Source organism: Populus alba, chromosome 18, assembly GCF_005239225.2.
Source record: "Populus alba chromosome 18, ASM523922v2, whole genome shotgun sequence".
Taxonomy (NCBI): Eukaryota; Viridiplantae; Streptophyta; class Magnoliopsida; order Malpighiales; family Salicaceae; genus Populus; species Populus alba.
Genome location: NC_133301.1, coordinates 971,664 through 997,427, shown reverse-complemented (window position 1 = coordinate 997,427; position 25,764 = coordinate 971,664). Strand labels below are relative to the sequence as shown.

At 34.4% G+C, this 25,764-nt stretch overlaps 2 protein-coding genes across 2 annotated transcripts; both read left to right on the top strand.

Moving 5' to 3' along the window:
* Positions 1–2,231: 2,231 nt before the first annotated feature.
* Positions 2,232–8,160, top strand: LOC118030148 (glutamate receptor 2.8). Its single transcript, XM_035034149.2, has 5 exons — positions 2,232–2,334; positions 5,128–6,473; positions 6,606–6,918; positions 7,028–7,434; positions 7,537–8,160. Exons 1-5 carry the CDS (start codon positions 2,232–2,234, stop codon positions 8,125–8,127), a joined length of 2,760 nt encoding a protein of 919 aa, XP_034890040.2. The 3' UTR covers positions 8,128–8,160.
* Positions 8,161–16,961: 8,801 nt separating this feature from the next.
* On the top strand, positions 16,962–22,453 carry LOC118030157 (glutamate receptor 2.8). Its single transcript, XM_035034155.2, has 6 exons — positions 16,962–17,157; positions 18,899–20,238; positions 20,369–20,681; positions 20,757–21,157; positions 21,258–21,880; positions 22,355–22,453. Exons 1-6 carry the CDS (start codon positions 16,962–16,964, stop codon positions 22,395–22,397), a joined length of 2,916 nt encoding a protein of 971 aa, XP_034890046.2. The 3' UTR covers positions 22,398–22,453.
* Positions 22,454–25,764: the final 3,311 nt, after the last annotated feature.

The following is a 25,764-nucleotide window of genomic DNA, read 5'->3' as shown; positions in this document are numbered from 1 at the left end:
CCTCTACTGATCAGTATGCTGATATCCTCTCCAAAGGTCTTTCCATTTCTTTGTTTCAGCATCATTGTTCCAATCTCATGCTTGGCTCCTCCAAGCCTGCGATTGAGGGGGCATGTAAAGATATCAACGGCTCTACGTCTACCAAGTGTCAAAATATTAGAGATTGGTATTGTTAGAATACTATTAGTATTGTTTGTTAGTTAAGAGAGTTTGTCAGCATTATTTCAGTGCAAAAGAAAGAACAAATACCGTGTATTATCTTTCTAATACAACATATATAAACTGAGGATTAGTGATGTGAACATTAAGAAAAAGCAAATAATAAAACAGTGCTAGAATTCGTCTTCTGCTTCTCTGTGTAACAGATTCATTCTCTGTTCTTTTTCCTTTCTACTCTTTGCTTTTTCTTCATTTCTATTTCGTTTCTATATAAATATTATTGTCTATCAGGAACAGTGGTCTTAACAACAATTGGCAGCAAGGCAATCGTTCCTCTTCCTCAAATCAGTGGTCTAATACACGGTCTGTTAGGTTCCTACTTTGTTATACACCTTATCACTCAATTCAACGGTGTTCTCAACTTCATAGTCACTGGTTACAAGCTAAGCCTGTCAAAGAACCATCTCAACCTAATAGCTTAAGCTGTTAGGTGAGGTTCTAGGATATGATTTATATTATTCTCTAACACACCCCCTCAAGTAAAAGCCCTTTGGGCTTGAAACTTGCACAGGCCCATATTATCTTGTGCTTAATTTTATCAAATAAATAGGGATGGTGAGATTCGAACTCGAGACCACCTAGTCATCAAGGCTCTGATACCATGTCAAAGAACCATCTCAACCCAATAACTTAAGCTGTTAGGTAAGGTTCCAGGATATGATTTATATTATTTTCTAACAAAGCCAACCTAGCTCTTAGCTATTAATTAGATTGTACAGATAATTTTGAGGGCGAAAGTGTTATCACTATATGCAGTGCACGGATTATAGATGGTGTAGCCTAGCTTGATCCTGATTTTTCAGGACTGAAAGTCAAGCAATTAGTGAGGGATTCTGATAGTTTATTGCAAGCTTCTTCTTCTTCTTTTTCAAGGATTAGGGCTTACACATGGACAAGTATAAATATAGTTGTTTTGGCGCTTGTATTTGTAGTAGACTTGGATGAATAGAAATGAAGTATTTTAGGAGTTTCCCCATAGTTATGGTCATTGAAGGTTTTAACTTACAACAAACCTGGAGAAAGTCAACTTGTCATGCATTACTTCCAAGCAATCAAAAGGATATAAAACAGAAGTCGAAGATATTCTTATAAAAGAGTACACCTGTTAGGTCAGTTTTCAGATTTCATCATCCCTGCAACCATCAGCATATGTATTAAAGTTGATACGACCCACCTCAATTCTTAACTAGGCTAGATAAGTTAGAATATTCATGTTGAACTTGAGAAAACGATGCGTCTTTAAAAAAGACTTGGTGACGTGACAAAGGATGCTTCCTATAATGGAAGCGATAGTTTTTTCTGATTAAAAAAATGCTGTTTCTGTTTTGGCTGCATTAGAAAGCTAGAGGCCATTGTAACTACAAGCTTGAATATTCTATAATCATAGCAGATATGTATTTGATTTTGAAAAGGTAAACGGTGATGAAGTCAGACCAAGGGATACCTTAGAGTATAAGGACAACTCTTCAATATGAAATAAGTTATTATAGCTAGACGCCCAATTAAGTGCCTGTATTTTACATATTAATACTTGAAATGTGATTCAGTGACTAACAAGAGAATTGTAATACCAATGCAAATCTTCTCAAAATCTTTGCAATTTCCTAGAAGTTACATCATTAGGAAGCAAAAAATAAAAAATAAAAAATAAATCCTCCAATAGGATATTCTTTCCTTCTTTCTTTTGACCTTAATTATAGACTCATATTCATTGCACAACTTGATTGATGTTAATTTTGCTATATAGTTTTGGAAATTAATTGTTTAATATATATATATTAAGAGATGCTGCCATTCAAGCTTCAACCAAACAAACTAGAATCGTACAACACAACAAGATGAAGAAACTCCCTTCGAAGCCTTCTCTCTCTTTGGTCTTTTTCTTTCTTTCTTTAAAGATTTGGTTCATAGAAGTGCTGGTAGCCCAGAATACAGCAACAATTCCAGTGAATGTAGGTGTGGTTCTTGACTTGGAATTTTCGGGTGGTAATATTGGTTTGACATGCATCAACATGGCCCTTTCAGACTTCTATGCCACTCATAGTGACTACAAAACTAGATTGGTCCTCACCACCAGGAACTCCGGGAACGATGTTGTTGGTGCAGCTGTAGCAGGTTCTCTCTGATCCCAGCTTTCTCTCATACTGTTGATTTGATCTAAAATTGAACATTTACTCTCTTGTTTTAAACTGATGATTAACATACTTATGCATACAATTCAATAGTAAAAATTTATACACTCCGTGATGTGATCAGGAGCCCTGCAACTTCCTTTAGCTTTGATCTAATTAGCATTACTACTGAATTATAGCAGTGGGGAAAAAATAATAAAATAAAGGATTTCTCATGAATACTTACCACATTATAGTATTATAAGGAGAGTCAAAAGTCATCCAAAAATTGTGGACTTGTGGCTAGCTTCCTTCTAAAAGTCATATGTGAGCTGTACTCTACGGGACATGGTTTGTTAATTTTTTTTCACCTAGTGGGATGGTTACATGTGCAAAAACGGTCAGATGTGAATTCTAAATTTATATTTTTATTCTCTGAAAAATAATTATATTCTCATGACCCAAATTCTAAGTCTATAGCCGTCAATGTACGTAGGAGCAGTGCCATAGAGCTAGACACATCACATGAGCTTAGCTTTTGAACATATATATCATAAAACAAATATATATAAAATTCACACAATATTTCGTAATCTTTCAAATATTCTTCAAAACTAATAAAACAGTTTATAATTCAAAATACTTATTACATTAAATAAAATCCAATCTTTGAAGAAAAATCTAAACTTGAATGAAAACAATGTAATAGTTGAGCATCTAAGACATCGAAACTTAAAAAATAAAACAAGCCTCGCAGAAGCAAGCAAGGCACACTAACAAACAAAGTAGCAAGAACTCTCAATTAAAAGTAACCTAAGAATCTAAAATAATATTAAAATGAAAGGGAGAATTCAACCAATTCATTGAGAGATTTTATATATATATATATATATATATATATATATATATATATATATATATATATATATATATAGACGAGGTTTTTGCGGCCCTGATCACTATGGGAGAATCATTCGCCACATATTGGTGCCTCTCTCACTAGCTAGGTATACAAAATATTATATACACATAGATTAACTACACTCCATTAGCATAAAGTTATTGACAAGTATACTGATATCAAGAAATAATAAATACTCAAATAATTATCAAAGTAAATAAATATCATATCGAATATAATTTAATTATACATAATACGAGTGATAATTCAAGAATAGATGAGTACTCAAATAATAAAGTAATATATAAATATTCAAGAATTAATCAATTGCACTCATTGTATAATCAACATACATATATTATTTATATTACATGTATATTAGATATTATCTCACTCACTTGAAAAAAAAAAGAAGCAAAAGACCAATGGATGTAGCCAAAAACTATGTACTAATGATTGTTACGAGGAACGTCAACAGAACCTATAACAAATATAGAAAATGCTCAGAAACAACTCAGAGAAAAATAACATAAAAGATTAAAACTCTAATCTTAGACACTAAAATGTAACTCTAGAGCCATACTGATTCACACAATTGATCTTGAACATAACCCAAACTTATTGAACCTAATAGACTTGATTAACCCCTATTAATTGGTTAATCGGGTGACCAAAAAGACCAACCGATCGGTTGCCACCACAAGCAACTGATTGCCAGGTTCCTACCAATCGAACAGTTAGTTGATTGGGATTTCTAGAATCACGATCTAATAATCCTCAATTCTATAGATCCCCATAAACAATTAAGACCCATAATTCCAGTCATCTAATCAGTTTGTTTTAAGCCAACTAACACCCTAAAACTTTAATTAAATCCTTTAAATTGTTCAATCATCAAATTATAATAAAAACTCTAAACTTTTCTTTAATCCTTATACCAATAATTTCCTAATAAAAAACAATAAGGAGATACTTACTTATTTCTTCCACCCTTCTTGAAACCAAAACTTAAGTTCATAACTTATTTCCTTGGTGTTTTCTAAGAGAAAATTCACTATAAAGGAGAAGATGAAAAACAAATTCTATGGTAACTTTCTCTTTAAATACCTATGTTAGTTTGAGTTTTGTTTGGGTTGAACTTTGGACTTAGGTCTAATAGGCTAAGAATATGGGTCTTGCATATATGGTGAGCCTCCTCAAGATATTTTCAAAACCTTTAAATAGGCAAGAAAACCTATAACTACTTTAAAATAACTTAAATTTCGAAGGCATAAAAGAAAATTAAAACAATATAAAAAATCCAAAAAAATCATATGAAAAGTAATAAAATTGGTCCAAATAGCAATTTAGAGGGCTAATTTTGGGATATCCAATGATTTTATAAGTGAAAAAATAGTTTTACATAGAAAAACTGCTTATAGACTCTCTTAAAAAATTTAAACTCGATCCTACAGTCAGGTTTTCTATTAGTGTAATTTTAAATAACTACTCTAGTTTGACATAATTATATCTTCTTTTAAACCTAAATCTAATTTACTAGTCTGTATACAAAAGCATCTGTTAAACCATAAACATAGGTTTGATCCCTACATGAATGCTCGTAACCTCCACTTTTTACAAGCTTGACTTCGTCAAATATACCACGACACATCAATGAAAGAAGATGAGAGGTGTACTGATTTTTAGGTTGCTGTTTCTTCTCGTTGTTTAGGAGGGTCAGGAGAACCCCAAATGCCAAGTACAACCTTTTACAATTATATTCATGATTTATCAGAAGTCTAATTTAATATAAAGTACAATATAATCATAATTAAGTCTCTATGATTAATCTTTACTGATTATTGAAAATAATTGATCTATACGATAATTGTTTTCTTAATCCTTTTACAAGCACAGCCCTGGACCTGATAAAAAATTTTGAAGTGCAAGCAATCATAGGCCCAACAACATCAACGCAAGCAAATTTTGTCATTGAACTTGGAGAAAAAGCTCAGGTGCCCATTATATCATTTTCTGCATCAAGTCCTTCTCTCACTTCCATCAGGAGTCCCTTCTTCTTCCGAGCTACCCAAAATGACTCAACTCAGGTGAATGCCATAAGTGCATTAGTTCAAGCCTTTGGATGGAGAGAAGCTGTACCCATCTACATTGACAATGAGTATGGAGAGGGCGTGATACCTTATTTAACTGATGCTCTGCAAGCAGTTGATGCTCGTGTACCGTACCGGAGTGTCATTTCTCCATCAGCCACTGATGATCAAATTGTTTCAGAGCTTTACAAGTTGATGACAATGCAAACTAGAGTTTTCATTGTGCACATGTTTCCATCTCTTGGCGCTCGGGTTTTTGCCAAAGCAAAAGAGATTGGCATGGTGAGTGAAGGCTATGTTTGGATCATGACTGATGGTCTAACAGCTGAATTTTTTAGTTCACCAAATGCTTCTGTCACTAATACAATGCAAGGTGCATTGGGTGTGACACCTTATGTGCCAAGAACAAAAGATCTCGAAACTTTTCGAATTCGGTGGAAAAGAAAATTCCAACAAGATAATCCAGATATTATTGATGCCGAGTTGAATATTTTTGGCTTATGGGCATATGATGCTGCAACAGCTTTGGCCTTGGCTGTTGAGAAAGCTGGAACTGCAAATTTAGGCTTCCAAAAGGCAAACGTTTCTAGCAATTCATCCACAGATCTTGCAACTCTTGGGGTGTCTTTAAATGGTCCAAACCTCGTTCAAGCTTTATCAAACATTACTTTCAAAGGTCTTACAGGAGATTACCTTTTCGATAATGGGCAGTTACAGTCATCAGCTTTCCAGATAATAAATGTGAACGGCAATGGGGGAAGAGAGATAGGATTCTGGACATCAACCAAAGGGATTGTCAAAACATTGAACTCAACAAATAATATGACTGCGTACGCAGGTTCTAACTCCGATCTTTCAACTGTCATATGGCCGGGTGATACAACTTCTGTTCCCAAGGGCTGGGAGATTCCAACGAATGGGAAGAAGTTGAGAATAGGAGTGCCTTTGAAGGATGGTTTCAGTGAGTTTGTGAAAGTAACAAGAGATCCTAGTTCTAACACCACAACCGTCACTGGATACAGCATAGATGTTTTTGATTCTGTTGTCAAAGCATTGCCTTATGCTTTGCCTTACGAGTACATCCCCTTTGCGAAGCCTGACGGCGAGACAGCTGGAACTTACAATGATCTGATATATCAAGTGTACTTGAAGGTAAAACTTTCACCAACCTTTTCCTGTCCTAGATCACATTCAGTTTTATATCTGAAACAAGATTTGAGACAGATTCATGCATGCAAATCTATTTTTTATTGATATCTTGTTTCTTTTGCTTGGTATCAACAGAATTTTGATGCTGTAGTTGGAGATACAACTATTGTTTTCAACAGATCCCAGTATGTTGATTTTACTTTGCCTTACACTGAAAGTGGTGTCTCCATGATCGTCCCTCTTGTGGACAACAACAGCAAAAATGCATGGGTTTTCTTGAGGCCTCTGACATGGGATCTCTGGGTGACAAGTTTTTGTTTCTTTATTTTCATTGGATTTGTGATCTGGGTTCTTGAACACAGAATCAATGAAGATTTTAGAGGGCCTGCTTCGCATCAAGCTGGCACTAGCTTCTGGTTTTCTTTCTCAACCATGGTTTTTGCACAAAGTAATTTCCCTTTCCCTTTTGAATTTTTCTTCTTTCGTTTAACATATTTGTTTTAGTGTCTCAAACACCAAATTGACTTCATCTTTATTTTTTTCAACAATGATTGCAGGGGAGACAGTTGTTAGCAACTTGTCTAGAGCAGTGGTAATCATATGGTGTTTTGTTGTGCTGATTCTCACACAAAGCTACACTGCCAGTCTAACTAGTTTACTTACAGTCCAGCAGCTGCGGCCTACAGTTACTGATGTACACGAGCTCATTAAGAAGGGGAAGTATGTAGGCTACCAGCAGGGTTCCTTTGTTCAGGGAATCCTATTAGACTTGGGTTTCGACGAGTCCAAGCTCATTGTGTATAATTCCACAGAACAATGGGATGACCTTTTATCAAAAGGAAGTGGAAATGGTGGTATTGCTGCTGCTTTTGATGAAGTACCATATACGAGGCTCTTTCTGTCGAAGTATTGCTCTAAATATGCCATGATTGATCCTACATTTAAAACAGACGGTTTCGCATTTGTAAGTATATTCACCCCTCTCCATTTCTCCCTATGTAATGTAAGTGCAAAGTTTGTCGACCCTGATAAAGACTGGCTTGCTGCTTTGTGTTGTGATTTTCAGGCCTTCCCTAAAGGTTCTCCTCTGGTACCAGATGTATCAAGGGCAGTTCTAAACATGACAGAAGGAGATCAAATGAAGAAAATTGAGAATGCTTGGTTTGGAAAACAAAGCAATTGCCCAGATTCCAGCACCTCGGTTACATCTAACAGCCTTAGTCTCAAGAGTTTCTGGGGCTTATTTTTAATTGCTGGAGTAGCATCCCTCTTAGCTCTCATTATATTCATCGTCATGTTTGTCTACAAGGAAAGGAAAATGTTGAGGCCTTTAAATTCCAGAATTTCCATAAGGAGTACAGTCCGTAATTTCTTCAGGATCTTTATTCAGAGGGACTTAAAATCCCATACTTTCAGAAAAAGTGGGCTGAATGACCGCAAAGGCACTAGTCTGCCTAGTATGGGTGCGCCGAGCCCATCGGCCTCTTCAGTTCAAACTAGTTATTTCCCGGGAGATGGAGATCAGTCTTCTACAGAGTTTGTTGATTCCAGACCAGATAGTCAAACATCTCAAGAGGTAGTAATAAATATTGATCAACTTACAAACCCAAATCAAGAAAGACTAGCAGCTTTTGAAGTAGAACATGATCACAATTGACTTCCAGATGATACCATTGACAGTTTGACAGTGGGAAACTTGTAGACCTCTAGATGCAGTTGTAGCATTGTAATATAATTGTAGGCCATCGGAGGCCTGGCAATTCATGGGAAAGTCCAAAGGAACATGCAGGAGGCAATGCTATAGAATACATATTACTCTGTTTGATTTCCTCGTTTATGACACTCGAACTTCAACTTGTAAATATTGAATTACTATATATAACATATTTATAGCTCGGTAGGATTAAACTGAGTTTCAGAATTAGTAAATTATTATCACAAATTATAGATTTCTTCAGCAATTTCCCAAGATATTGTGGGAATGCAAGCAGTGGCATACCTTGTTTGCAGCCGCATTATAAATTCTACAGACTTTCCATAGAAATTACGTTGTGAAAACGAAAACAAAAGCATTATCCAAAATTAAGTTACCATGTTTTAAAGAAACCCCCCTCATATTTCCAACAATCTTCAAGTTTTTGTCAGGATTTTTATCAAATTGTTTGGAAACAAATTAGAGGATGAAGAAAAGGTACCCTTCAAAGCATGTTCATAGAAATGAGGTTGGCCCAAAACTCAACAGCATATGTTGGAGTGAACGTTGGTGTGGTTCTAGACTTGGAATGTTTTGATGTCAATATTGCTTTGAGTTGCATTATAATGTCCCTCTCAGACTTCTATATGCCACTCATGGTTACTACAAAACCAGGCTGATCCCCACCACTAGGGACTCCAAGAGTTTTCATCGTGCATATGTATCGTTCTCTTGGCACTCGTGCATATTTGAGTTTTCGTCGTGCATATGTACCCCAAAGCAAAAGAGATTGGGATGATGAATGAAGGCTTTGTTTGGATCATGACTGATTGTTTGACAGATGATTTGTTGAGTACACCCGATCCTTCTGTCACTGATGCAATGCAAGGGGTATTGGGTGTTCAGCCTGCTGTTCCAAATACAAGAGAGCTCAAATATTTTCGAGTTTCGTGGAAGCGGAAATTCGAAGACAACCTGATGTTTTTGATGCGGAGTTTAACATTTTTGGATTATGGGCCTATGGTGCTGCAACGGCGTTGGCCTTGGCGGTAGAGAAAGCTGGAACTGCAAATTTAGGGTTTAAAAAGGCAAATGTTTCTAGCTAGTCATCAACAGATCTTGCAACTCTTGGGGTGTCTTTAAATGGTCTAAACCTTCTTCAAGCTTTATCGAACACTAGTTTCAAAGTCCTTACAGGAGATTACTTCTTTGTTGATAGGAGTTGGGTGGTTCCGCACCATGACAATAGGACCACCACACACCACACATTTGAATAAAGAGGCTGAGGTGTGCTAGCTACCTCATATAAATTGGAAATTTCACTATTGTGGCAGAATGGCCTTGCAAGAGAAAAGGAGAGCACATACGGGAGAAAGAAACCAAAAGAGACAACTTGAGCGGCCTGTCTTTATTATCTTATTTCTATTTCGTTCATCATTGGACAGGGCCGATATTTTAACTTCTAGACACATTGTTTTTTATTCTAGATGTTGGATTAAAGATTGGTAGTGTCTAAATTTGTTATTTTTGCAAAAAATAAGGTTGTTATTGTTGTGAGATTTTCTCAAACCTTTCTATTTTTAATCTTATTGTATTCCAAGAATAAATTGATCTTCATGATATATATATATATATATATATATATATATATATATATATATATATATATATATATATATATTGTAGCCCTTATTTATAGCTAAGGAAGAACACTTGTGAACCTATTATTTGTTAATAGTGGAAGTTTTTAGGTAAACTACAGTCCTGTGGGTTTTTTTTTAATCTGGATTTCTGAGTAAAAAAATCTCGGTGTTGAATTGTGTGCTTGATTGCATAATTTTGTTGATTGATTGATCCTAATTTTGATTGCACAGAGAGGGAAAAGAATTGGGACTTGTTGATTGTGTATTTAGTTATATTGGTGTTCGGTTTTCCCTATAGAGTGTATCAGAGCAATGGTTGTATAGATTGAATTTGTGTAGATTAAATTTCTTGTACAATTAAAATGGAAAAGAAAGATTTGGGCATGATAAAGTTCACTTCCTCTAATTATATTTTATGAAAAACAATGATGGAAGATCGCTTATATTGCAATAATTTGGCTTTGCCTTTTGAGTGCAAAAAATAAAGCCTATGATATGGATGAGGAAAAATGGAATGGGCTTGACAGAAAGGTGACTACTAATGTTAGAAAATAGATATCTTCTAAGTCCATTAATCATATCTCTTAAGAACATGACTGCTATACAATTTGGAAGATATTGGAAGAAATCTTTGTTAAGAATAGTGCACAACACAAGGTTTTTGTAATTAGAGACCTTGTGAATTTGAAGTATAAAGATGGTGAAGATGTTTTAGTGCACATAAATGAATTTCAAGGGTTCCTGAATCAATTGTTATTGATGAATCTTGAGTTAGCTGATGAGATGCAGCCACTAATCTTATTGAGTTCATTGTTGGATAGTTAGGAGACTTTGATGGTGTCACTTAGCAATTCTACTTTGAATGAAAAAATCACTTTAAAGAAAGTGAAGGATAATAATCTCAATTAAAAAAAAGGGAGGAAATGGACAAGCACTTCTGAATCTCATGCACTTGTTACAAAAAAGACAAATAGAAGCCTACAAGAAGATTTCAGCCAAGAAAAGAAATTAAGTGTCATTATTGTGATAAGCATAGGCTTCATCTTTTTCTCTTTTCTTCTTTCTTCTTCTCTTACACATATGTCTCTCTCTTTCTCTTCTCTTTTCTCTCTCCTTCAAACTTGAGATCAAGCATTCTCTTTTCTTCTCATCCTAAGATATGTTGTCTTTCTTCATTTTTGTTCTCATTTTTCCTTTTTTGGGTTTATTAACGATGTTTCTTTTCTTTTCTTTCTTCTTTTTTAATTAAGAACTGAACTCAAGCATGTCATTAATATAAGTATTTTTTCATTCCTTTTCTCTTTTTTTTGTGTTTTTTTTTCATTATTTTTGTTCAATTTTGTGTTCTTAATAATTTTATGAATTAATAAATATGGTGAAATTTTAGTTGTTATTGAAATAATTTTTGCATAATTTTTTTGAATTTTAGTTATCATTTGCTTCAAATTTTTTGTTCAATTTCAATTAAATGTGTGGGATTAATTTTAATTATTATTTTGCATTTATTCCATTTAGAATAAATTTTTGAAAATTAAGGATTAAAAATATTATCACTTAGAAATAATTGTGTTGAGTTTTAGTTGTTATTGTAATAAGTTTTGCATTATTTTATAGAATTTTAGTTGTTGTTTTTTTCAATTTTATTGTTCAATTTCAATTAAATTTGTAGGATTAATTTTAATTATTATTTTGGATTTTTTTTAAATTTATAATAAGTTTTTTAAAATTTATGTTTAAAAATATTATCGTGTAGAAATGAAAATTTTCTATGAAATTGAATTATGCTAAATTGTTAGCAGAAATTGAATAAAATCAACTGGATTGTGGCATATATATTGTGTATTTGTAGGTTTAAAAATTTTGGGCAATCTCTTGTATAGAGGAGGTGTTGCCAATTTTTTAAAAAAATAGGAATTATTTAATTTTTTATTTGTTAATTTATGTAGATGCCTGGGAGAAAGTCTATTGCACGTCGCGAGGACAAGATCACTGCTAGTTTTTTTAGGAGCAATGCTGATGACCATGAGTCATTAGGTGTCGACCAAGAACAAACACCTAAGGCACAAACATTTAATTATGACGCTAGCTTGTTGAGTGTGATGCCACAACGTCGAGGGGGGGTCCCTTCACAATGGGATCCATTTATCTACAAATACAAGGCCTAATGGAAAGATAACATTTCAATGTAAGTTTGTTTTGCTTTCACAATGACATGTTTAATGATATTTGAAAAAATAATATCATTTAACGAATGCAATTTCAGGTTTATAAACATTGAAGCTGTTAAAACAATAACACCAGCCTTTTAAATCATCGAGGAAAATTCCATTGTTTCAATGAGGTTGAGTTTTCAAATATCCGAAATGGCAACTACAGGTTGATGCATGGTTTTCAAGGTTCAAGGTTAGTATTAACTTAAATATTTTTTTATGTTAATTTGGACCATTTATTGAAATTACTGAAAATTTTCTTTTATAAATTTTTACTTCAAAGAAAAATTTGAATGGGTGAGAGTTGGTGATAATGTTGTGATGAGGGTTTGGAGGAATCAGATTGCAATTAGGTCAGATCATATTTAGGATAATTTTTTAATTCCAAATATTAAGATTTTATTTTTCATTTACTAACAGATAATTAATTTGTACCATATAGGGTTGCATGATTTTTGATATGTGTAAAAAAAAAGCCAAAAAATATTCGAAAGAAAGAGAATTTCCATAATGGAATGATGTGGTCGTTATGAAAGATTTCAGGTTGTCGTGTGTCTCAAAGGTTGTATAGACGGAATACATTCAGCACATGATATCCGTGTGTTTCACTCGACAATCATAGTCCAATAAGGATAAGTAGAATCGGTGTGTTCACTGTTTCGTTACAACGCACACTAGCAACTCCATTCCATTCTTTTCGCATATGAAGCAAATGGTAGAATTTTTTTATTACATCCATTTTTTATTATTAGGTGTTTTTTATAAATATATTTAACTAAGAACATTTTTATTGCAGGCAACGGTTCGTGGATGCAAGCCAAGCTTGATGGAGCTTTTTGTTAAAACGCATGTGCAGAGTAATGATCACCAAAAAATGGTGCAGTGGTTTATTAATAGCCAAACTCAGCACTTTGTGGTATGTTGGTTTTCAATCATTTATTTCTTAAGTTATTATTTCCTTAAATTTGATGAATTCATTTTTTCTTTCCAGTATATATATAACAGTTAGCTAAAGGAGAGATACAAAGATGATCCTTCGACTCATTTCGATATCGATTCAAATTTGTGGTTGGAGGCAGGATTGTCTGATGGGCCCGATAAAAATCGAGTGTATGGACTCTCTAACACTACGGCCAAGAACTTGCAATCAACCTTTAGTGCTTCGACAATTGGATGCTTGTAATCGACTCCAAGCGTTCAAACTTTGGAGTTCACGGTGATGTTAGACCAACAGGTACAAGATCAGACGATCCATCTTAATGATAAATATGAACGACTCACTACTGGCTATAAAGTACTCCGTCGACTGGTAATGTAGATGAGGTCACAGATTGGTGGTTTATGAGCACCCTCTAATTGGCCCCCCAATCCCGGTGACTACCAGCCTCCTCCCCCAGCACCGCCTCTATTTTAGATTTATTGTATTTGAATGAACAAATGTTTAAATTTGTAATAAATATTTTATTTTTATACTAATTTATTTTAAAATTATAAAATAAATTTATTTTAATTATTTTTCTACTTATGTTCAAAATATTTTAAAATATATATATTTTTAAAAATATTATTGACGGACTTACTAATGGAACTACAGTTGATATATTTTAGAGAGTTGGAAAAGAATAACTGCAAATGCCACTATTACTGATGGGGTTATTGACAGAACTATTTTTTCAGTATATTCCAAAGAGTTGGGAAAAAAATTATTACAAATACCATTGCTATTGTTAACACACCTATGAAATTACAGATGGTATTCTCTTAGTGATATATTATATTTATCAATGGATTCACCAAGAATCCGTAAATTACTGACAAGAGTTTTTCTAAAGAACTATTTTCGTCCTTGATTCGATAAGTAGCATACGTACCAACGGACTGCTAGTGTAAATACCAACAAAATTTTTCATCTGCAAAATTGTTAAATCTGGTATATATCGAGTTGTCCTTGTACATATCGTGTCTCGCTAAGGCATGATTCACACCCATTTTCTGAAGTGTGGAACCAAACCCGACTTCTAAATAATATGCTAATAGTGTGAAAAACCGTAGTTATTAAACTCGGCCCGGCCCGGTGGGTCGACCCGCGAACTGGTCGACCTGGTGGTTAGACTCGTTCGAGTAAAATAAAAAACCGGTGGGAGCAAAAAACCGGTCGACCCACTGTGACCCGGGCAAACCCGGGTGAGACCCGGCTTATATATATAATAATTTTATTTAACATTGCACCTAACATCAAAAGGAAAGTTAAAGTTTTTGACATAATTTCTTTCTTTGAACAACCAAAAGATGTATTAGCTACTTCCTCTTTGAAGTTTGAACAGCCAAAAGATCTATTAGCTAAATTGGAGAAATCGGTGTCCAGCTGGTGCTACTTCTCTAGGTGCTTTATCTCTCCTATGTTGATATTTATGTCCAAGCTATTTGTACATGGTTAGTAAGAACCAGAAGCATAAGTGATTGAGTATATGTTCTATTTTCTTCGTCTTTTAGAGAGACGCATTGCGGATTTTTTGGGCTAAGCCTTAAAGTTTCCAAGCTAGGGAATTGTAGGGGAGTTGGCATTCTTCAATTTTTTTAGAGGGGGTGAAACGATGTCATATCTTATAGTTAGTATTAATTTGTCGCTGATATTTGTGTGCCCTCGAGCTCCTGTCGCTGTATAGAGTGCCGGAGTAGCCCCTCCGCTTGAAGGCATCTCATAAGCAGCGTGAATGGTGAATTAGCCCAGACCTATTTAAGAATCATACACAAGGAAAATGCAGGTGTGGCAGTCCTAGTTTAGCAGCTTTAGAAAAAAAAAAGAACTCATGGAAGTGGTGATTCATATTTGAGTTTCATGTTAAATGAATTATTCTGTCCCTTACCACAAGATTTGTAACTACATTTCAAGACCTATACCCTGAATGAATATGAATGTGAATTCAATCAAAGTACTTTCCGGGGGAGTAAAAGAATGCTTGATATAGGTGCTTGACTCGGGTTGACCCGAGTCAACCCATCAAACCCATGATCCAATTATTTTATTGGGTCAATTATCAGGTTGTGTTTTATAACAATATGAAAAACTACTTTTTTATTTTATTGGAAAAAAAAAACTATCAATTTCTGTATCTTATTTTCAATTTTTAAGAAGCAAAAAAAAAAATTAAAAATTAAAAGATGCCAAACAGCCCCTTACATTATTATAGAATCTAGGGAATTGGGTTGACAAGGCTGGGATTTGGTCCTTTTTATTTTTCAAATCTTCGAATATCCAACCATCCAATTTTCGCATCGTAAACGACAATGTTTTTCAATCAGGTCGTATTTATAAGATTTTTTATCTTTTTACAGCTTCCTAAATTCACATTCAAAGTGATGACATGCGAGCACAATGTTCTAAGAACTTTCAGATATTAAATAAGTCATCCGCAATTATATGTATTTACAATTTGATAATGTCTTAAAAAAATTCAAACCCAAGAAGATCGATGAAGGGGGAGCGTAACCCCTTACCAACGACGCCTTAAAAAATAGAATATGATGCTAATGCAACAACCATTGACCACATGTAGTTTGATTTAGTCAATGTAAACGCAATGAAATAAGACAAGTAGTATCTTTGATTAGTATATATGAATCCCACTCCAGCAAACCCGAGGCAACTACTCCATAGAATCATACGCGATATAGCCATACATCCAAGTGCATCGATCTGTTTTACATGTCTTCTTGACGTTAGATGTCAATATGAGAAATTTCCAAGTAAATGCAAATGGGTCGGAATCCTCCTCTTCCAAAAAAAAAATTTTAACTAATAAATTAAATATATTTAATGATGCTGGTTTGAATCAGCTAGATGATTGACCCTCATGAGGAGGTATTGTACGTTCCAACTTCGGGTTCACAGTATCTTGACAAGTTTTGTCTTGAAAAATCGTTTCAAACTAACACATTCGGGTCCTCTCCGCGTACAGTTTCAAACTCTCTTGTGCTAAACCCGTGAGTATGAATCCCACTCCAGCAAGCCCGAGGCAACTACTCCATAGAATCATACGCGATCTATCCATACATCCAAGTGCATTTGCTTTGCCTGTCTTGTTGAAATTAGATGTCAATATGAGAAATTTCCAAGTAAATGCAAATGGGTCGGAATCCTCCTCTTCCAAATTTTTATTTTCACATTTGATGATGTGGGTATGAATCAGCTGGTCCCAAAAAATTCTATCTCAAATTTTGGACCACTCATATTCATAATTACTTGAACTCTTACCAAGCATCATTGACATTTTATCTCCATCACTTTTTACACCTTGATACTTAACCATTAAATCTTTGCTTTCTTAACATTTTTACTTCAAATTCTTGACTCTATTACTAAACACAATCCAAGTATCATTATAAGTGGATGAATGGATGGGTGACAATCTCTAATATTGATTACGTATAGGAGAAAATTGATAAAACCAAAAGTCTTAAGGATATGCATTGATAGTGAAGGTTCATACTAGGAGAGCTAAATTGAGGTTTTCCCATTCTTTTGCTTGTTGAAGTCAGTGCTAAAACTCTGGGAAATACCTTTTTATCAATATAATATTGTCTCGCCTGATCAGGTCCAAGTCTTATGTAGCGAACCAATTTATTAATATGGTTTACTTGACTATTCCAAATCATGAATTTCCTTGCAATACAACAGGGAGTAAATTGCTCTTTTCTTTGTTACAGTACAGTTTGGCCCTCCCCGAGTATTGCTCCAAAACTCTTCCAGGCTGCACATATCTACACTTTTCAAGGTCCACAGCTTTATAAATAAGGGATATTTCCTTCCAAGCTTAAACAAAAAATATTAGCTAAGCTAGAGTCGGCACGACCATAGGTGGACAATAAGATGAAGAAAAAACATTCAAAGGCTGTTCTCTCCTTCTTCTTCTTTTGTGTAAAGATTTTGTTCACAGAATTGGGAATGGCTGAAAACACATCTATCCCAGTGAATATTGGTGTGGTTCTTGACCTGGACAGTGATTTGGATGGCAAAATTGCGTTGAGTTGCATCGAAATGGCCCTCTCTGACTTTTATGCCACTCATGGTGACTACAAAACCAGACTAGTCCTCAACACCAGGGACTCCATGAAAGATGTTGTTGGTGCAGCTGCAGCAGGTTCCCTCTCTCACTCTCACCCTTTTTTTTGAAAGAAGCTGATATTATTAAGAAAGGCATAATTGTGTAATGCAATCATTACACATTGAAAAAGTTTGCTGAATTAGCTAGCAAACCTACATAACATAAACCCTAGATCAAAAAATCGATCCACCATTTGTTCCCTGTATAGGAGCCAAAACAATACCCCAAACACCATAATCTGAATTGGTTTAAACAAAGTACCAATAAGTTATCTATGAGGGTCATAACCAAGCCACAAACTCAGATATTTTGTGCACTCCTTGCTTAGCGAGATGATCTGCCATGTGATTGCTTTCCCGGTAAGAATGAGTGTAGGTGATTGAATCAAAACATGAAGCTAGTCTCTGAGCTGAAGAGAAAAGATTATGATGAATCCAATGCCTATTATAAAAATTATTCTAATAAATTTAATTTTTATTGTTGAAAAATATAAAAAGAGTCTGATAAACTTATCATATTTGATTACGTAGCAAATAATCAAGATCTTTTCTATTTGAATTATAAAATTTGAATATTGTTCATATGAACCAATACCTTGCTATCAAAGTCACCCAAAAAAGCATCTTCTAAATTTCTAGGGTATTTTTTATGGTGTGTCCGGAAGAGAACAAATAGAGGTATTGGGAAAGAGGGTTTTTTGGTTTTAATTTTAATTTTTTTAACATGCACGAAAATTATTAGTGACGTCCATGATCTCAAATGTCTTGGCATTGTGGTTAAAATTTGAGAAAACAAAGGGAATAAATGAAATTACTGAAAGTCTGAAACTCTCAATACACGAACCTCATGGCTAGGAAGCTCATCATCAAAATGAAAACAAAACTCCGAGAGAGAGAAAAAACTACACCACCGACAACGCACCCAAAATATTCTTCTTCAACGGTTGTTGTAGGCCTTGACAAAATTACTTCCTGGTATATGTATGACAACCATGAGGTCGGTTGCTTCTTTCTTTGACTAAAATGGAAATTCTACTTCTCCTAGCACAACCACCCTAGGGTTACAAATATAAGACTTAAATATACGCTTGTTTAACGAAATCACACCACTTAGAGTTTGATTGACCACAATCTTTACTGTGTCTGTTGTGTTGTATTGTAAAATTAAATACATCAAACTATTTACTGATGACGTAATGTGTTGTGTTATCAGTAAGATTATTTATATTAAATTATCATTAAGGATATAAATTAAATTATACTATGTGGAACTTGCCAGTATATATTTAAAAAGTTTTTTTTCATATAAAATTTTCTAAATATCTAAGATTGGGAAGGCTTTCAAATATGGCTAGAAGTTAGTATGCATGAATTTGTTATATTTTCCTAGTTAAATTGTGAATTTTTAATTTAATTTAGAACTCTTTTATTATTTTTTCAGTTTTGTTTAAGAGGTTTTCATTAGTATATAAGTAGCCTAGGAGATTAATTTGTAATATTTAGTTTTGATTGGAAAAAAAAAATTAATAATAAAAATTTGAATTGGGTTCTTGTGGTAAAGACTATTCAATATAATTTTGAGTTGCCAGTGCTTGTTAGCTTCAAAATTAAAATAGCTTGTGTAGATGATTATAAGGATGCTACAAAAGAAAAGTAATTGAAATTGAACTTTTATGAAAGTTTGATAATTTGTCATTGGTTTTTCCCATTGATCTCAATTGATTGTGAAAGATTATATTGCATGTTCTTAATTTTCCTTATGCTCTATAAAAACACAGCCCTGGACTTGATAAAAAATGTGGAAGTCCAAGCAATCTTAGGGCCAACAACATCAATGCAAGCCAGCTTTGTTATTGACCTTGGAGAAAAAGCTCGGGTGCCCATACTGTCATTTTCGGCAACAAGTCCTTCTCTTACTTCCATTAGGAGTGCCTATTTTTATCGAGCTACACTTAATGACTCAACTCAAGTTAATGCCATAAGTGCTTTAGTTCAAGCCTTCGGATGGAGAGAAGCAATACCCATCTACATCGACAACGAATATGGAGAGGGAATCATACCTTATTTAACTGATGCTTTGCAAGCAGTGGATGCTCGTGTTCCCTACCGGAGTGTCATTTCTCCATCAGCCACTGATGAACAAATTGTTGAGGAGCTTCATAAGTTGAGGAGAATGCAAACTAAAGTTTTCATTGTGCACATGAATCGCTCTCTTGGCACTCGGTTTTTCGCCAAGGCAAAAGAGAATAGTATGATGAGTGAAGGCTATGTTTGGATCATGACTGATGGTCTGACAGTTAATTTGTTGAGTTCACCAAATCCTTCTGTTACTAAGACAATACAAGGAGTACTGGGTGTTAAGCCTTATGTTCCAAGTACAAAGGAGATCCAAGATTTTCGAGTTCGGTGGAAAAGGAAATTCCAACAAGATAATCCATATATTATCGATGCTGAGTTGAACATTTACGGACTACGGGGCTATGATGGTGCCACGGCTTTGGCCATGGCAGTTGAGAAAGCTGGAACTAAAAATTTTGGCTTTCGAAAGGAAAATGTTTCTAGCAGGTCATCAACGGATCTTGCAACTCTTGGCGTCTCTTTAAATGGTCCAAACCTTCTTCAAGCTTTATCAAACACTAGTTTCAAAGGCCTTACAGGAGATTACCATTTTGTTGATGGGCAGTTGCAACCTCCAGCTTTCCAGATAGTTAATGTGAATGGAAATGGAGGAAGAGAGATTGGATTTTGGACACCAACCAAAGGACTTGTGAAACAATTGGTTCCTAGTAATGGTACGAATTGGAATTCTGTGTCCGGTATTTCAACTTTAATTTTCCCAGGGGACACCACTGTTGTTCCCAAGGGACGGGGGATTCCCACAAAAGAAATTAAGTTGAGAATAGGAGTGCCGGTGAAGTCCAGCTTCAGACAGTTTGTGGACGTCATAAAATATCCTGGTTCTAACACCACAAAAATCACCGGATTCTGCATAGATGTTTTTGATACTGTTGTCAAAAAATTGCCTTATGATTTGCCTTATGAGTATGTCCCCTTTGCCAAGCCTGACGGCGAGCCTGCTGGAACTTACAATGATCTGGTCTATCAAGTGTACTTAAAGGTAGAACTTAATTTTATCCTTTCCTGCACTTCTTCTATGCTTTTGATATTGCATTGAATACCATACACATTGACGCAAGTCTATTTCTCGGAGATATTCTTTCTTATGCATTTTTGTTTACAACCAACAGAATTTTGATGCTGTGGTTGGAGATATTACCATTGTCTACAGCAGATCCTTGTACGTCGACTATACTTTGCCTTTCATAGAAAGCGGTGTCTCCGTTTTTGTTCCTATAGAAGGTCACTCTACCGAAAATGCTTGGTTCTTCTTGAAACCTTTGACATGGGACCTTTGGGTGAGCAGTCTTATATTCTTTGTTTTCATTGGATTTGTTGTCTGGGTTCTTGAGCACAGAATAAATGGAGATTTTCGAGGACCTGCTTCTCATCAAGCTGGCACAATCTTCTGGTTTTCCTTCTCAACAATGGTGTTCGCACAACGTAATTTCTCTTCTCCTGTTGAAACACTTAAATATATATAAACACCGGATTGACTTTATTTTTTTCAATTTACAGGGGAGAGAGTGGTTAGCAACTTGTCTAGAGTAGTGGTAATCATATGGTGTTTTGTTGTGCTGATCCTCACACAGAGTTATACCGCCAGTTTATCTAGCCTACTTACAGTCCAGCAGCTAAAAGTTACTGATGTAAATGAGCTCGTTAACAAGGGGGAGTACGTGGGCTACCAGAAGGGTTCTTTTGTTCTAGGAATCTTGTTAGGCTTGGGGTTCGACAAGTCCAAGATCTTGGCGTATGATTCTCCAGAAGAATGCCACGAACTCTTCTCCAAAGGAAGTGGAAATGGTGGTATTGCTGCTGCATTCGATGAAATTCCATATATTAGGCTCTTAATGCCAGAATATCGCTCCAAATATACAGTGATTGATCTTTCATTTAAAATGGGAGGTTTTGGCTTTGTAAGTTCACTTTCCTATCTTTTTATTTCCATTTCTCTCTATAGCTCATTAGTGTATAGTTTTATACTACCATTATTTATTTATTTTTTGTGAATTTCAGGTCTTCCCTAAAGGTTCTTCTCATGTACCTGACATATCAAGGGCGATTTTGAATATGGTCGAGGGAGATAAAATGAAGGACATCCAGGATAAATGGTTTGGCGATCAAACTAGTTATCCAGATTCCGGCACCTCGGTTTCGTCTAATACCCTTGGTATCAAGACTTTCTGGGGATTATTTTTAATTGCTGGAATAGCTGCACTTTCAGCTCTCATTATCTTCATAGTGATGTTTGTTCATCAGGAGGGGAGAGTAGCCTTGAGACCCTCTGACTCCACAACTTCAGTATGGAGTAAAATTCGACATTTGTTTAGCATTTTCAATCAAAGGGACTTCACATCCCATATCGAAGTGAACGACAGGAATGGGATTCATTTTCCAAGTGTGGGCACGGCAAGTCCGTCGGGCTTTTCAGCTCACACTGAATTTCATGGATATCCATCCTCTGCAGGTTGTGATTCCAGTCCAAATAGCCAAGCATCTCATGAAGTAGTGATAATAAGTGCTGATAAGCTCTCCAACCCAAATCAAGAGAGGCCCGTTGAGGGAAATCAGAAGTCTAATGTTAATCATCAGACGCGGACCCGTACTGATCAGAGGTCTAACGCTATTATTCATCGGAGGTATAAATCCTATTAGTACTCCTACTCCTTGAGACCACAAAAAGGGTCCAGCACAGCTACACTCTCGGTTCTTCTCATTCTTATATGACTTTCTGTCCTATAATATTGATGAAAACTCAAGAAAAGAAGAGAAACATTGATAGGCAAAACTCAGAAAGAGAAGAGAAAGATTGATAGGTTTAGAAATTCCTGAAAGGTTTTTGATGATTTCTTATTGCTTGAATAAATATTCATTATATCCTAGTCTAATAATGACTCTACTTGTTGGGAAATAGGCATTAATAATCATAATAGTTATTTAAGATAGCTGTAACAAATTGGAAATCAGAACTTAAGTCAGAACTACTCAACTCGGAGAACTAAGAATGACTGCCTGAGTGGCTGACTTTAGGGGTGTTTCTTCAGCATAAAATGCCTCTTATTCCTGTATTTCTCTTACCCTATTTCTTTTAGAATTGTTCCTCTTTCTTTCAGTCGAATTTCCGCTGGAGTTTCTCCCCTGGTTGCTGACTTATAGGAGCTGGAAAGCCCAATCCCGCCGGGACTCCACCAACTTTACCTGCACTTTCTGCCCTGTTTCCGGCAGCCCCTTCTGCCCTGTTTCTGGTGCTTTTTCCTTGGCCTTCCAGAGGCATTTTTTTGAAGCTACCTTGATCTTCGTCACATGCATTGTACTCTTGCTACTAATATATGTTGTTCGTTTTTAACCTTCTATTTTGATCACATTTAAAAAAATTACAAAAATTCTATAAAAAAAAATGTAATTCAGCTAATTTTCAACCATTTTTCTTATTATTTTCATGTCAAGGGATTAAAAAAATATTAAAAAATAAAGGAAAAGGAAAAAAAATAGTAAGTGAAATGAAAATTAAATAAGGAAAGAGGGATTAAAATAAACATAAAGTCTCCTCTCCAAGCAACAAATAAATTTGAGGGTTCACGAGAAATATAGCTCAATTGATTAGATTATAGAATTGTTTTTTAAAGGTTATAGTATATTATAAATCTTAAAACCACTAAAAATTTACATAGTCATTAATTTTAAAATTTTAAAAAATTAATTAACATTCATATAAACTGACTGAATGCCTACAATTAACCACAAAATTAAACAAGGAGATAACATTTAAAAATAAATAGAGAGAGAGGGGTTTATGGAAGGTGAGTGGAGAAAAGGTGATAAGAAGACTAAAAAAAAAAGGACAGTGTTGGATGAACAGTGTGAAAGGGGAGTAAAATTTTGAGGAGAAAAAGGAAAAAGGTGTGCAGAGAAATTCAAAAGTCCACAGTCGTTATAACAACCACCTCAAGAAAAAACAGCAGGGAGAAAAAGAGGAAGATGGGAGAGAAAAAGAAGACCAAATCTTCGAGTGACTGATATCCCTCGATAAGTGGTGGTGAGACTCACCGCCGACATAGGAAGAAACAAAGGAGGAGCAGGACATTCACCCTTTGTCGGCACTTGTAACCACGTGCCATAGTCCCATCAATGTTTGCAGGACGTGAACCCTACACTCCTACACTGCCATCCTTGATTCAATTTGCTTCTGGTCAACTGCAGCCACTTCAAAGGTCCATTTAAAACCTATTTAATATTATGATAAAATATCTGTTGTTTTTTAATAATTTTTAATGCATAGTTAATTTGTTATGAATGATTGTTTATAAATATTAAATAATGTATATCATATTAAATAGAATTTAATTTAACATAATACGAGTAGAATTTTAAAAACTTGAAAATAAAGCAACATATATATTTATTTATATTACATGCATATTAAATATTATCTCACTTATCTGGAAAATAAAAGCAAAAGACAAATAAATATAGAATCAAAGACTACTAAAGATTATTAGGGGAAATGTCAGTAGAACTTATAACAAATACAAAAAACACACAAAATCAACTCAAAGAAAAGTATCATAAAAAACTGAAAACTCTAAATTTAAAGACTAAAATGTAAAAATAAAACTTAATTATTTCATCCGATTTATCCTGAACATAACTCAAACTAATCAAATATAATAAATTTTGATAAAACTTTACTATTGTGTCAACCAGTCAACTAAAATGACTAACCAACAATCAGCATCTTAAATCACATAATCAACTAATTTAGAACAACCAGTCAACCACCAACAACTAATCAATCAGTCAATTGGTTTAACTAACCAATCAATCAGGATTTTTAGAATCTTTATATGTCAGTCTCCAAAAATGTAACTTGTTCTTCTAAAACCTATAATTAGGTTGATATTTGTACGCTATGAAGATAAAAGGGTTCGACGAGTTTGTTTTCAAATAGATTTTCATAAAGCTGTTGATTCCATTTCTTATGAATATTTGGATCGCATAATAGAAATGGATCTATGAATGCATATTGACTTCTCGTTTGTCAGTGTTGATTAATGGCTTTCCATCTTCTAGTTTGACTCCTCGTGGAAAGTTTACGATCTTACCTTGAGACTAGACAGTATATAGCAATGAATATACTTCCACAAATATTTCCACATGTTGTATAGTGACTGTTCTTTCTTCTTTTTCTTTTTATTAATATAAATGTTCAGATTAGCTTGCACGTATCTCGACTAATTTTATGGATCCTGAAATTATTGACTATATAAGCTTTATTGGCATTGAGATTTGTAAGACTTGAACTGATGATCTCTAAAGAGCAAATCTAGAACCTAACTAGTTGAGTTATATCCTTCAAGATAGATTATATAATAAATATTCTTGTTTGGATACGTGGTTGTTTTCATCTTTCAAGAGATTTGAAGGCTGTTAGTACAGATGACTGCCTTTCCACATATCCTAAACCATGGCAAGTTTTCCTGTAATTTACAAGCCATGGTAATTAACATCAAGGATTTTATCGGTGTGAATTCATGGATAACCTATTCTATATAGTATGTGTCTGCAAATAAAAATACTTCTCGCGCGGATCTGATTACAGTGAGACAAACCCCCCAACTATATTTGCCTGTTGCTATCCTTGCAGCATGATGAGTAGTGGTACAAAGAAGCTCGAAAGCTAAATGTGGAAATCTAAGAATTTTGAGTAATTAATTTTTAAGAGCTTAAGAGACAAACGCAAGAACACTTGAATTCCATGGTTTCAACGCTTTCATGTTCATAAGGGCTTTGAGAAAGACCATTGTTTGAATGTTCTATTCAATGCTTGGCACAAGCTGTGGCAGGCTGTGTATTTTTAAGAAAATTACTTTTTTTTAATTTAAAATTTTTTTTATATATTTTAAAATTGTTTTAATGTGCTAATTTTAAAAGTATTTTTTTTATTTTTAAAAATATTATTTTAATTATATTATCTAAAAAAAAAATTTAAAAGATAACCTGTCAATCACTAAAAATTAAAAAAAAAAAAATGTTGATATATATAAACCTTGAAAGATTTGAACTCATGACTATTAAAAAGCAAAACTCAAAACTGATCTGAGCTATTCTTAGGTTTATATTATTTTAGAACTCTTGCTTGCTAGTAGTTGATCTACTTTTTTACCTTTTTTGGACTTCAATTTTATTTTATATTTTATTATTGTTTATTTTGTTGATATATACATACTTTCTAATTGAGTCACCAACAAACTATAACCAAACTATCGTATCATTAATTTCTAGTGCTATTAAACCTTAGTCGGATGGATAAACTAACATGATTGTGGATTCAAAACATGACCCCAGTCGAGTTTTATGTTGAGGTCCGTTTGTTTGCTGAAAAGGTAATTTCTTTTTGAAAGTGAATTACAGGGAAAGTGAATTTTGAGAAGTATTTTTCGATGTTGGATAGTGGTAATGGAAAATAAGTTGCGGAAAATATTTTTCAAGTGTTTGGTCATGTCATGAAAATGAGCTGGAAAAT

Coding starts and splice junctions, on each gene's coding strand:
- LOC118030157 (XM_035034155.2), top strand. CDS start 16,962: ATGGCTGAAAACACATCTATCCCAGTGAATATTGGTGTGGTTCTTGAC. Junction 17,158..18,898: donor TGTTGGTGCAGCTGCAGCAG/GTTCCCTCTCTC, acceptor ATAAAAACACAG/CCCTGGACTTGATAAAAAAT. Junction 20,682..20,756: donor AACAATGGTGTTCGCACAAC/GTAATTTCTCTT, acceptor TTCAATTTACAG/GGGAGAGAGTGGTTAGCAAC.
- LOC118030148 (XM_035034149.2), top strand. CDS start 2,232: ATGGCCCTTTCAGACTTCTATGCCACTCATAGTGACTACAAAACTAGA. Junction 6,919..7,027: donor AACCATGGTTTTTGCACAAA/GTAATTTCCCTT, acceptor CAATGATTGCAG/GGGAGACAGTTGTTAGCAAC. Junction 7,435..7,536: donor AAACAGACGGTTTCGCATTT/GTAAGTATATTC, acceptor TGTGATTTTCAG/GCCTTCCCTAAAGGTTCTCC.